General features: G+C 48.6%; 1 protein-coding gene across 1 annotated transcript in view; it reads right to left on the bottom strand.

Annotated features, from left to right (window-relative positions):
• The window catches only part of Col23a1 (collagen type XXIII alpha 1 chain), a 304909-nt gene that overhangs the window by 267690 nt on the left and 22679 nt on the right, over positions 1 to 14540 (bottom strand). Inside the window, exon 2 of the mRNA XM_016009602.3 lies at positions 9682 to 9748. Within this exon, the coding sequence (XP_015865088.1) occupies positions 9682 to 9748 (67 nt within the window). The remainder of the gene's footprint in view (positions 1 to 9681; positions 9749 to 14540) is intronic.

Below are 14540 nucleotides of genomic sequence, written 5' to 3'. Positions count from 1 at the left end.
AGTAGAGACAAGTGCTCTGTAAATAGATGCATGGAAAGAAAATGGTGCCTCTTGTGCTTCTCCTATGGGGACTCCTATCAAGTCCTCCTTCTGAAGCTTTTCCTTATTCTATGGTATGTGAGCACGTGCGTGCGTGCGTGTGTGTGTGTGTGTGTGTGTGTGTGTGTGTGTGTGTGTGTGTAGTGCCGGGCATTCTCAGGCCGCCTACATGCTGACAAGCACTTTACTACTCAGTTCTTTTAAATTTGTCTTATTTTTTTTTAAAGAAGCTCTCATGAAGTTGCCCAGACTACCTCTGAATTCATTCACTAGCCCAAGCTGTCCTTGAATTTGCAATCCTCCTGACTCAGTGACCCAAGTTTCTTTTAAATTCCCGTTAGATTTCTACAGAATTTAATAAAATAAATGGGCTCCCTCTGGTGGTCACAAGAAAACCTCCGATTCCCAAAGGTCAGACTCTAGTTACATTTCAAGGTCTTTATGGGGCCGGGTATATTCGATAATTAATAGATTCGGAGTGGCTAGGCGACATCAGGAGAGAAGACTTCTAATTATCATTTTCCACTCATCAGTGCCTACAAATTGGTCTGTAAAGCCGCGGTCTCAAGCCACACTCACCATGTCTCCTGAATTCATTCCCGCTTCTGGTCCGGGCATCACTGTGCCCCTGCCGCTCCCATCATCTCTGTCTGCCCCTCCCTGTATCACGTTTGTGAGTCTGTCTACTACAGGTCCCGTGCCTCAGCAGCTGTTCCCTCCCTCAGTACTCATGGCTCCCCTTCAACTCCCCAGGACCTCTTCCCAGGGAAGCCATTCCCAGATGTTTATCAGTGCTTTCCCACAAACGCCCCTCTAGGCTCAGGGGATGCCATAGTGAACAAAATGAAAGGGGCGCCCACCCTGAGCCTCCCTCTCAGGGGCCTCTGTGATGGACCCAGATCTGCAATCCAGTCTGTCGTGCTGCTGTTTCTAGGATTCCCCGTCTAGTTGATCATCTTCCGTAAGATAAACTCTGCTCACTTTCTGTTGTGTGTCCCACGGCAGACAGCCCCACTCCGTGCTAGCCTTCAGCTCACCATAGCCCCCACAGCTGCCTTTCAATAAGAGTTCAGACCCCTGCTCCATGCTCCCCCTTTATTTTGCTAGGGATGTCAGGTCTCAGGAAACCTGTGTCCCCATGCCAGCCGGCTAACATGCCAAATAGTCTTCAAAACCTTATCTAGCTCCTACCTTCCTAAGGAAGGACTCTGCTCTCTCAAACCAACCTGTCTGTCTAGATCCTCTACCTGCAGCCATGTCTCCTTTTAATTTCTGTAGGACTTTGTTCGTAGTACGCACTTTACTCCATTTTTAGTTGGTTATGATTCTACAGCCTACAGCATCCTCTTCTAACGGTGGTTTGCAGCAGCTTCTGACAGTCCCAGTATGTCACCATAACTAGGACTGGACCTAAGAATGAGGAAATAAACAAACAAATGGACAGATGTCTCTGCACAGCAGAGTGTGGGGAATGAGATGAGATCATTCTCCAGAGAATTCCGGCACACACGTACATGTGTGTACGCACCAGGGATGGGAGTTTTGTGCAGGGTTCAAGTGCTTGTCTAGCATATATGAGGTTCTGGGTTCTCTCCCCGGCACCACCGAAGGGTGGGGGAGCTAAAGAATTTAAAGAGCTGGTGATAAAGCTCATCATGCACAAGGTCCTGGATTCAACCCCAGCACGGAGTAGATAGATAGATAGATAGACAGACAGACAGACAGATAGATAGATAGATAATTAATGCCAGGCATGGTTGCTCACCCCATACTCCCAGCACTAGAGAAGCTGAGGCAGGAAGCTTGCAAAGTCAAGTCGAGCCAGGATTACACTGGGAGACCTCGTCTCAAAAGAGAGAGAAAAGGCTCAGCAATTGTAAAACTCAGGGGTGGGATGCTCTCCTAGCATGGGATGCCCCGAGTTTCATTTCTACCACTAAAATATAAGGAAAGAAAGAAAGGGGGTGAAGGAGAGAGAGAGAGAGAGAGAGAGAGAGAGAGAGAGAGAGAGAGAGAGAGAGAGAGAGAGAGAGAGAGATCAGACCCAAAGATCCCCTTTGGCCCTGTCTACTGTGGTTAGATGTGGTTAGATACTTACTGCCTTTACAGGCCACTCAGTTTTTCTATAAACTCAAGTCAACTGGGATTTATCACTCCTGGGGGGACATATATATTTTCAAAAACTGTCAAATGAGCATAACTTCTTGCTTGAGGAGCACAAGCCCCCTTCCTTCCCCGAGCTCATTCCTACTCGAGACCGACAGAGTGAAATCCCAGAGCACCAGTGGCTTTCCTGCTCATGCTCTGGTCCGTAGAGTTCTCCATAAATGATAGCAAATCTCAGACACCATTTCCACATTGCGCTTGGTGTTTAAAGAGAGTTTACTCTCCGTAAGGACTTCCACACGAGTGGGGAATTTCTGCCTCTGACGTATTTGTTTGTTCCCTTCTGGAAACAGCTCTCCCCAAACCCTGTCAACCCCCGTGCGGTAAGTCCAGCACACACCATCTGGAGGCCACACGCAGCATCCCTGCAATACCATACAGCATCCCTGCAATACCATACAGCATCCCTGCAATACCATACAGCATCCCTGCAATTTCCATACAGCATCCCTGCAGTACCATACAGCATCCCTGCAATACCATATAGCATTCCTGCAATACCATACAGCATCCCTGCAATATCATACAGCATCCCTGAAATTCCATACAGCATCCCTGCAATACCATATAGCATCCCTGCAATTCCATACAGCGATCCAGAAAGGCATAAAGAGGCAATGGTGAGGATGATCACTGTCCCGGAATGTTTCTAAGACTTCCCAGGGAAGGTAGAGCCTTACTAGACACAAGCCCGAAGGGTGGAAGTGTCAGGCTGTGTGCAAGGTCTCCCGGATTCCAGGTGTGTCTGATCCACTGGTGTCCAGCCATGTGACTTCTCTTACTCCTTGGTCACCCACATTTTCTCACCCATATCCCGGAAGAACATGCTGGGATCGCCTGCCAAGCTTTTGTTCGTTCCTTCCAGAGCATTCCCAGCCAATCTCTGAACCTTCTCTCCCCTCTCCGTCTTTGGCAGTCGCTGGCTGACCACAACTGATCCGAGTTCATGAGGACAGCCAACAACTCACTCTTGGGAGGTGGAGGAGGGCCTGCCCCCAGGTATTTATGTGTTCTACGCTTCCATGATCCCGTGAGGTAGGTACTGTTAGGAGCTCTGTTTCACAGATGAAAAGCTGAAGCATACCCTAGGCTAGGCAAGGCATACACCTGTTTTACTAGAACTCAGAAACAGAGGCAGAAGGTCAGGAGTTCAAAGCCAGCCTCTACTACACAGGAAATTTAAAGCTAACCTGGGCTACAGGAGAGAGAATCTGTCTCAAAAACCATAAAACAAAATACAGGGTAAATGACTTATTTGAGGTCATGGGGTTGGTAAATGACAGAATTCAAGCCAGGCAATGAGGATCCAGACGCTGTCTTCTGAACACATCCAAAGAGGGGAAATAAAGTCCCCGGATGCTTGAAGTGGAGGCAATCTTTGGTCAAAACCAGACCCTGTCTACTCTCACTATAAGAGCCATCTGGCCAGCTGTCCCTGGAGCAAGTATGAAGGTCACTACAGTTTGTGTTTGCCCAGCTGCATGCATTTTTCTCTTGTTCTGGGAACAGAATCCCAATCTTCCTTGGGGGTAGCTACTCTCTCTCATATCATGTTTCTAGTAGCTGCATGTGTGTGTGTGCATGTATATGCTACGCATGGGTGCACTGTGTATATTGTGTATACCTGTGTATATGTGTACATGTGTGTGCCTGAGTATGTATGTACATACATGTATGTATATATGTGTGCACCTGTCTGCATGTGTGTGTATGTGCATGAGTATGTGTGTACAAGCATATTTACAAATCTCATCCTATGAAGGGACCTTCGTGGCTTCGTTTCACCTTAATTACTTATCTCTAAATATAATTCATTCTGAGGCACAGGGAAGGGTAACGATTTCAAGTACTGGTGGAGGAGTGAGTGGTCACAGTTCAGCCCATAACACCTCCCAATCTCCAGTCTTGGGGCTGACGAGGAAGGAGGGTGCGTGTGTGGGGTGCTGAGCAGGACTGACCTAGCTGCAGCTATTGGCAGGCACCTTCTTCCTGCAGAGTGAGCACCCTGGGGAAAGGCAGCCTGAGGACAGAGAGAAGCGGAGTGATGGGGATAGCTTCTGAGCCCAGGCATGCCTGGAACCAGATCCATTTCTGAGCCCTGCACTTTAGATATGGGATCTGATGTATTTCCATCACTGCATTATTCACAAGGGATGGTCAGGAACCATTAATGTCCTAGTGCCCGAAAAGCGGTGACCAAACCAAGATGGGCCCTGTTTCCAGGACCACAGGGTGGGCCATGAAGATAGAGTATGCTGACAGAGACAGCTTAAGGGGGAACGAGTGTGCAGTGGCGCACAGGTCCAGAAGCCTAGAATCATCACTCGTGCCTGGGAAGCGTGGCAGCAGGCATGGAAGGCTTGGTAGCAGGAACAGGAAATGACCAGATCACATTGATTCTGTATCCAGGAAACAGAGAGCCAACAGCAACTGGGGCCAGACTCTCAAACCCCAAGGCCCACATCTAGGAAGGTCCTTCCTCCAGCAAGGCTCCACAAAGGTTCCACAACCTTCCCAAATAGCGCCACCTGCTGGGGATCAGGTGTTTAAGCATATGAGCCTGTGGGGGACACTTCACATTCTAATCACAAGGGCATACAGTAACCTAAATGAAGGGAGGGGGTTTGAAATGGGAAGGGGATCTGGGTGTGTGTGAGGACTGTGCTCCAACATAACCTTTTGTAGTGCTTCAAATTTTATTTATTTATTTATTTGTTTGTTTGTTTGTTTGTTTTTCAAGACAGGTTTTCTTTGTGTAGCCCTGGTGGTCCTGAATCTCACTCTGTAGACCGGGCTGGTCTCGAACTCACAGAGATCCGCCTGCCTCTGCCTCCCAAGTGCTGGGGTTAAAGGTGTGCGCCACCACTGACCAGCTTGTCATGCTTTACTCCCCATTCAATACATACACATTTTAAAACCTCAACTACATTTAAAAACCCTCGGCTACATAAAGTAAGAAGAGAAGATACCAACACACCCGAGAGCGCAGACAGCGTCAGGTACTGAATGACACAGGGTCACGGAGGGATGGGTGAATAGGTGGGCATGAAAGTTCAACCACAGGACGTGCTGCCCGGGAGCACCCACGCGGGGTTACGGGCATGTGCCGCCATGCTTGGTTTCTTTGGGGTGATTATTGCTTCCATTTGTTTTCATCCCTAGGGCTGTAGCAGCAACATTTGCCACAAATCAGGTGTATAAAAAGAGCAAATTGGGAGGCCAGAAGTTCAGGGTGTTTGCAGGACGGCTTCCCCTGAAAGCCCTGAGGAAAATGAGCGTTTCCTGGCTTGCTATGGTACCACTCCCATCTTGGCTGCACTGACGTGGTCTTTTACTTTGCATCTCTGTGTCTCCCTCTTGTCTCGTCGAAGGGCACAAGGGCCCTGAATAGGGCCCACCCTGATCATGGGAGATCTTGCTGCAAGATTCTAATCTTAATTATTACAAACCTCCAATCTCTGAGATTTTACTTTCTGCATTTTCAAATGCCCACCGCCAACCAAGGTCCAGAAACTTTAAATAGAAAATTCCAGAAATAAGTCATTCAAGAATGTCCGACTACACACCACTCCGAGTAGCATGGCGAAGTCTCCCATCACCCTGATCCTGCTCACCACATTGGTTGTCATGGCTCCTCAGTGCTGGTGCTCAAGTAACCCTTATTTTAGTATGGGCCCCACAGTGCGAGAGCATTGAGCTGACAATTTGGACATTGCAAGGAAAGCTACAAAGTGCTTCCTTCAGATAAAAAGAAGAGAGTATGATAAGACATTTTGAGAGAGAAAGGGCCCGTTCACATAACCTTTATTACAATTATTCTATCATGTTTGATAGCTATTGTTTATCTCTCATTGTCTAATCCATAGGTCAAACTTCACCACGGGTATGAGTCTTAGTTAGGTGTCTATTGCTGAGCTAAAACACCAGGACCAAAGAAACTTGGGGAGGAAAGGGTTTATTTGGCTTACACTTCAGCATTGCTATTCATCACTGAAGGAAGTCAGGACAGGAACTCAAACAGGTCAGGATCCTGGAGGCAGGAGCTGATGCAGAGGCCATGGAGGAGTGCTGCTTACTGGCTTGCTCCCCATGGTTTGCTCACCTGCTTTCTTATAGAACCCAGGATCACCAGTCCAGGGATGGCACCACCCACAATGGGCTGATCCCTTCCCCATCAATCATTAATTAAGAAAATGCATTATAGCCGGATCTTATGGAGGCATTTTCTCAATGAGGTCCCCTCCTTTCAGATAACTCTAGCTTGTGTCAAGTTGAAGTAAGACCAGCCAGCATAGCATGTATGTGTAGAAAAAAAATGCACATTTATTTGCATGCAATCATATAAATTCACTATATTTGGAATTGCATACATATGGATGTACATACACACACGTAAATGAGATTCCATACTATCCAAAGCTTCAGGCATCCACTAGGGGTCTTGAAGAGCATCCTCTACCAGATAAGGAACTGCTTGCTGGGTACTGAAAAAACTCTATTTTAATAAAGTCTCATTCTCAGGAACCAGACACCAGGAGTTGAGTATATCTTTTTGAGGAAACCAGTCGGATACACTACATCATTTTGTAGGTGAGGTGAAGGTTCAGGGGCCCTTTACCCACCAGAAGCTACCGAGCCTGTTCAGCACAGCCCTGAAAGTCCTCCCACAATAGATGTGGGCACGAGGGATGGGCCATCTTCCTGCCTGAAGCTCACCATGCCACTGGCCCTGCACAGCCAGCTCACGACAGGCAGCGCCCACAACGGGCAACACACACACACGTGCTGCCCCTCCCCGGCCCTGCTTATCTGCCTTCCCTTTGCTGGGATCTGACAAAAGATTACACTGTTTCCCTGGGCCGTGGGAAGGAGCTGGGTGGTGACCTGCCTGTGTCTCAGATCAGATGGGGACCCACGATACAGAGGGTCCTCTGAGTCTCCAGAGCCCTAAAAGTCTTCAGAGCTCTTTGATCAGAGCTTTGAAGAGAGGGAGGGAACTCGGGCCCCTGGTGTTGCTGGGAAGGGCTTTTCTAGTCTCAGGCAGCGCAAGCCAGGCCACGGGGGCTTTGTGTCGATGAAGGACTTGAAAGGCTCAAGCGAGAACTAAGACTGGGGGTGGCGAGATGTGGACACAGGCGGGTAGTAGGCCCCAGTGAGATGCTGCTGCTTCATCCCTAGAGCCGCACTGGCTGTGACATCACAGTCAGGCACCCTCAGGGCAACTGAAGCATGGCACTGAGGGTGGGGTGCCCCCCTCACTGCCTCCTCCTCCTCTCTCCACCTCGCTGCCATATTTGAGACCAGTGAAGATTCTGTTAGCAAGTATGGCCGGCAACGGTCTCATTGTAGACCACACCTACAGATGTCAATAATCAGACTTTCAATCTAGGATGTTTTATTTCACTCTGTAACAGTGTAGAAGTCCAAAATGCTGGTTGCGGAGTGTGAAATGATATCTCCTGAATGGCTGTGCGTCCCAGTTTAAAAACACACTTATAGGAGCTGGAGAGGTGGCTCAGTGGTTATGAGCGCTTGCTAATCTTCCAGAGGACCAGAGTTTGGTTCCCAGCACCCATATAACTCCAACCCCAGGGGATCTGCTGCTCTTTTCTGGCTTCTGCAGGTGCCTTCACGCATGCGCACACACACACACACACACACACACACACACACACACACACACACACTTTAAAAAAACCTACACTTATTTACATAAATCACACAAATTTAAAAGGGTCCCTTAGTATCCATGGGAGAGTGCTTCAATGAACCTGTCCATCTCCCTACAGGGTGCTTAAGTCATTTATATAAAACAGCATTGTATTTGCATGGGTATTTGCATCATATTTGCATCTGCATTGTATTTGCATAGGCTATGCACGTCTTCCTGAATATTTAAATCATCTCAAGATGACCTATAACATACAAGTAGCTGTTATATTATAGTTGTTAGGAAATGATGACAGGATATTTTTAACTCCTATTTGGCTGAATCTCAGGTTAATTCTTCGATCAGAGCCCATGAAGATAGACTATACCCAATATACAGAAAGAATGAAAGAAGAAAAGAAAGATACACATTTACAAATTTTATAGATCATTTAAAATTCATTGATGGGTTTAAATTTCCCCCCACTTAAGTATAATCTCTGAACTCTGACCCATGAATCACTACTGGCCACATTATGTTTCCTCTTCAGAATCTCAGGGTCAACTAAAGGCTCAAACTCAACCATGAAATCTTCCACTGAGTCCAGAGACAGAGTTTCCCATCAGATCCACCTTTGCAGAGGAAGCCCCTAACCCTGAGACACTGATGGTTTCTGGGTACCTTGGAGTAAACTGGGAGATGCTGGTGGAGAACACTGGTTCAGCCCCCACCTGCTCTACACTAGTTACAAAAGCCACCACAGCTCAGGGCTGGGGAGATGGCTCAGGGGATGATGTGCTAGCCATACAAGCATAGGACCCAAGTTCAGATCCCATGTAAAAAGCTCTGTGGGTTAGCATTCACTGTCACCCCCTAATGCTGGGGGGCAGACACAGGTGGGTCGTGGGGCTCCTGGTCAGCCAGCAGAGCTTCAAGTTCAGTGAGAGACCCTGACTCAAAAATTAAGGTGGACAGTGTCTGAAGAAGACACCACCATCAACCTCTGGCCTCCACATACATGTGCGTATATACACGAACATATGCATACACACACACACACACACACAGAGAAAACCCCTTCCAGCATGAGACACATTGCCATGAGCCCCTCCCTCCTCCCTCTCCATGTCACACAGCATCCTAAGCAAGACTCAGTCCAACCTTGGAAGCCCAGAGTAGAAACTCCATACCAAACTCTTAGCCACGGTCACACAGGGCTCCATGCTCATTCCCACTATGCGTCTGGATTTGAGCCACATGGATGGGGTACTCAGAAGCCCAGGTTTTTATCCATGGCCCCCACAGTCCACACCAGCAAAACAGAGGAGACTTGATCACCCAAAAGGCCCAGACTGATTTTTCTGGTCCCATCCTCTTCCTCGACCCAAAGCAGCAACAACAAAAACCAGCTTCAGGCTCGACCAATGAATTGTTCCCTCTCTGTGCCAATCAGAGCGTGGTTCACGGCAATCACGCAGCAGGCCGGGGGTGGCTCCTCTGGCTCATTCAGCAGACTCGCTCATTCAGAGGGCGGGTACTTTCCCACCACTGAGGCCTTATTTGAGGCCAGTTTTAATACTCCCTGAGAGCTCCAGCCAATGCTACTGATCAAAACACACCAGCCTTCGTGGCTGGAGTCTGACAAACCACCTGCCTGGAGAAGCCAAGGAGGCAAGGTCCCAGGATCGTCCCCAGAGGGCCACAGCCTGGAGCACCAGACCATCCTCTTGGTTGAGGGTGACCTGAGTATTTCACAACCACATGGCAGGGAGACGGGTTAGGCCTCCAGATGTCAGGAGCCAGCAAGGAACAGAACCGTCACTTACCTGGGGGACAGACGCACTCGGAGGGGGCTTCCCGAACTGTCCGGAGCTTGGCGACTCCATCCAACTTCTGAACCAAGAAGACAAAAAGTTGGGAGAGAAGATCAGTTGCAGAACAGGGGAGTGGAAAACTCCACCACGGTTCTGGTATTTTCCAGAACACATCTTAAAGGTCATTAAATTCTACAGGCGGTTTTTCTAATGGGAAGGAAAGCAATAACAACCACTGAACGATTCTGATTATGACTGATGAGTCCTCAACAGAAGGCGTCAGGTTTCTGCTGTTACACGTTCAAGCACAGTAGGAAAAGAAACCGAGGTGGCTGCCTGCCAGGCAAGAGAAGCAGAGTGGAGGGCATACAGGAGAGGCTTTGGGGCAGGGGTAGATTAAAACTGGCCCTTGTGGTGGCTCTCTGGGCCCCCAAGAACTGTCCTCTCCTCAGCCAGGAAGCTCCACAGAACCTTTCTCCCATCGTCTTGGGGTCCTGGCCTAATTCACTATGACATTTTCCTTTCTTCCTTCCCCAGGGATCCTTGGCCTAGATAATTCGGTTCAGTAGAATTTAACAAAAGTCTCCATGCATGCCCAGCCCTGTGCTGGACATGGGAGAGAAGAAAAGAAATGCCACAGGGATGGCATGCTACTGTGGTAACTCACAGGGACAGCTCTGGTGTGCTCGTGGCCTGATCTGACCTCCTAGCAAATCTTTGGTTGCTGGGGATTGAATTCAGAACCTCCTGCTGGCTAAGCACATGCTGCACCACTGAGCTACCCAGCCACAGGGCAACTTGTGGGGCCAGAATTAAAGTCGTCCCCAGTGAGGCAATGGAAGCTTGGAAGAAGCTAGGGTTAGAGAAGAGCAACTGGCCCACCATCTCATCCCAGATGAGCCAGGGCTGAAGTCCCTAAGGATACAGAGGGCATTAACTCTTTTCTTTGGGGGGGGGGGCAGTGGCGTGGCAACGGTAGTCAGGAACCCTAAAAGCCAACAAAGCCAACTACACAAGTCTGCTAACTTGAGTTGTGTAGTGCACTCACCAGCATTAGCATTGGTGCTTCCGGCTCAAACACAAAGACGTAAATTTAGGAGCTGGAGACACGGCTCAGGGGCCAGGAGCACTTGCTGCTCTTCCAGAGGACTGACATGGACCACCTGTAACTCCTGCTCCAGGGGACCTGATGCCCTCTTCTGGCCTCCACAGACACCTCTGCTCATCTTTGGTGCACACACCAAAAAACACAAGCACACACTAAAAACAAGTCTTTTTTTAAAGGGGGAAAAGTATTGTTTATTTATTTATATATATTTTTGAGGTGTTGGGGATAGAACCCAGACTGATGCTAAAAATACATGCCTTATCACTGAAGGGTGCTTTTTCCAGCCTGAGAGGTAATTGTTTTATTTGTTTTGTTTTTTATTTTCCAAGATAGGGTTTCTCTGTGTAGCCCTGGCTATCCTGAAACTTGCTCTGTAGACCAATTGGTCTTGAACTCATAGAGATCCTCCAGCCTCTGCCTCCTGAGTGCTGGGATTAAAGGCGTGCACCACCACCGCCGAGCTCTGAGAGGTAACTTTTAAGCACTGTGCTACAGGAAGTGAAAGGGGATCAAGGGTTGGGAGGTAAGGTCCTCTGCTTGATCAAACAAAATCAAGCTTCTGAGCCATCTCTTGGGTCCATTTTGTGCTTCCTTGTAAAATTCAGTGCTAGCCATGAACTGAAGTCAATTTAGCAACCTGTTCCCCCACCCTAAGCCTTGGTTTCTGACCACTCCAGAATCCTGGTGGGGTTCCTCATGCTCCATCAGCTTCTAGGTGATGTCTGCCCACTCTGACCTGCCTCCAGCAAAAGTCCTGTTTCTGTCTGGTGAGTTTAACCAGAGTTCCCCTTTGGTACTACTTGATCTACTGACAGTCCACAAAGGTCCTTGGCTATAAAAGGACCCCTCTTTATGCTTTGCTATGCTTTATTTAGAATTGATACTGCCATATAATGCTTTAACAAGGACCCCTTTTGTGTGTTCTGGTGTTTGTGTCCATGTGTGTGTTGGTGTGTGTGTGTTGCACACATGTGTGCATGTATAGAAACCAGGGGACAAAAATCACATATTTTTGCCTTAATTTTCTCACTGACACAACAGCTCAATATTTTGGTTAGACCGGCTGGCTGGGGAGCCTGAGGGACCTCCCTGCTTGGTGCTCAGTTAGAGGTGTGGGTGGTCACCCTAGACTCCTTAACACGGGTGACAGAGATCCAGCCCCAGGTCCTCATGCTTTCATAGCAGGCCCTTCATCCAGTGGGCCCCATCTCTCCAGCCCCAAACCCTTTCTTCTCTAACAGTGCCAAGTTGGGGTGTCACTGAACACCGGACCCCAGCCAAGCCCAAGGTGCCTCCGGCTGGAGCAGCCCAGGACCTATGGAGCAGTCTAGACCCTATTAGGAACCCTCTCGATGTTCTGGGGTCTCCTCAAGCCTCCTCCTCAGGAGGCTGAGCTGGAGCAGTTGAGGTTAAGGGCAAATAACAGCAAAGGAAAAGAAGTTGGCTGGGCAGGCCATGGACACCACACAGTACCAGGACAGCCAGGGAGCACTCGAGTGTAGGAACTTTATCCTCAGCCTACCTCCCTGGCATCCCAAGGCCCTCAGTCTGCCCTAGGAATCAGATCCTGGGTCTCTGGACATCAGACTCTCAGCTCCCTCTGGACCTCCACTTCTTCTCTAAGTCTGGAGCAGCCAAGTTAGCCCCTGTGAGCCAGGCCCAACCTCCAGAAGTCCCTTTAGTTCCCACTCCTCAGCAGGAGACATCTCCATCAGGGACAGCAGCGAACATCAGCCTTCTCCCACCGCCAGCCTCGCTAAGGGGCTGTGGCCTGTGTACCAGGACATCCCCTCCTCTCCCCACTGAATGGGGAGTGAGCCTGCACAGAAACTGCAGGCCTGGGCAGGACCTCAGGACTCTCTTTCCCCACAGTCTCTGCAGACACTATAGCAGTTTTCAAAAGGAGAGAATCCAGCCCTCTAGTCCACAGTGGTTCACTGTGCAAGAAGCTCTCCAAGCTAGACATGACAGCAGGAAGGCTTCCCTCATGCCCTTCCTAACAAAGCATACAATGGTGAAGATGAGCTTTTAACGGCACCTATCACACCTGGACTGCTCTCCTACAGGGCAAGAGCCAAGGAAGCGCACAATGACTTTAAAGCTATGCTCATCTTAAAATGAAAGCCGGAGTGGGAATTATACATGGGAGAAGAAACACTCCTGGCTCAAGCTACCAGGACTATCCCAGGCCACTGGGATTGAGTTTTCATGTTGTGCTTTATTCTAGCTTCCTGTATGCACTCACTTTTCTCAATGGCTCATGAGCACACAGTTTGATCTCTGACTTCTGCCCCTCCCTCCCTCCCTCCCTCCCTCCCCTCCCTCCCTCCCGCCCTCCCACCCTCAACTCCAGCCCCTCCCCATCCAGGAGTTTGGAAACACAGCTGAACCCCACAGGAAATGTTTGAGTTGGAAACTCAATGCCAAAATCTTTATGCTTTTTTTTTCTTTTTAAATTTTAAGAGACTCTTCTTTTGTGTCCAGGCTTCTAAAATATGATTTAAAGGCCTCAACTCTTTCCATTCAGTGATCTGGCGGCACCCCAGCATCTGCATACAATACGGTCCTGGGTTTCCATGTGCGAACATGGCCTTCCCTGAAGAGCAAAGAAGGGATGAATTTCTGAGAACAGACAAGAGGCTTTGGGAGTGTTCCTCTCCAGAAGCCCAGAGAAGGAAAGCAGGGAGTTTGGAGGCAACTTAGAAGGGGGAAAAATCTCCATTTTCAACTGTGATCTGTTGGTAAGTTTATTAATGGCCCAGAAGAGCTCAAATCGTCTGGTCACATTCTCAAATGGTTGGAATGGATGGGAACCACAGGTCAGCGCGCGTGCATGCATGCACACACACAGTGAGTTGATGGCTCTGGAGAGATGGCTCATCGGTTAAGAACATGGACTGCTCTTTCTGAGGACCTGAGTTTGATTCCCAGTAACCATGTCAGGCAGCCACAACCACCTAGAACTCCAGCTCCGGGAACATTTGACTCCTCCAGCCTCTTCAGGCACCTGTATTCACCTGTACACACACACACACACACACACACACACACACACACACACACACACACACTCTCACACTTTAAAATCATAAAAATAAATTTAAAAAAAGAATTGAGCTACTCTGCTCTCCTGGAGTATGAGGCAGGAGGATTATTTGAATCCAAGAATTGTAGGCCAGCCTGGACTATACAGTGAGACCCCAGTTCAAAGATAAAAAGAAAACAACAATAAAAGTATGCAATGATTTATTTCTGTGAAATGCTGTAAATGAAACCATAAAACATTTTGGCTGAAAATCCCTACTCAAGGGAATTTTCTCCAAAATAAACCCCAAGAATTAAATCAACAAAAGCAAAAAAAGGAAAAAAAAAGTTATTTATGGGGAAGTCATTGGGCAGTGGGGATGGGTTAGAAAGAATGGAGATTCCCTTGATAAAACCATTACAGTCAGGAAACTGCATTAGGAAGACGAATATCACAAGGAATCAGGTTTATAATACGACTCAAATCCCATCCAAATAGACCCAACTGAGACTGCAGCGATGTGCTTATTTAAAGAGCTAATCCTGGGTCTGGGCAGATGGCTCAGCAGCACTTGGCATGTGAGGGTGAGGACTGGAGTCCAGATCACCACATAAATGCTGGGTGGACACAGCAGCTCACCTGTAACCTCAGCTCAAGGGAAGTGGAGACGGGGGTGGGGGGTGGGGGTGGGGTGTTCCCAGAGCAAGCGGGATAGCTAGGCCAGCTGAAGTGGCAAGC

The sequence above is a fragment of the Peromyscus maniculatus genome, chromosome 8, assembly GCF_049852395.1.
Source record: "Peromyscus maniculatus bairdii isolate BWxNUB_F1_BW_parent chromosome 8, HU_Pman_BW_mat_3.1, whole genome shotgun sequence".
Lineage (NCBI taxonomy): Eukaryota > Metazoa > Chordata > Mammalia > Rodentia > Cricetidae > Peromyscus > Peromyscus maniculatus.
The sequence above is the reverse complement of the archived record's forward strand: the minus strand, read 5'-3'. Positions and strand labels throughout refer to the sequence as shown.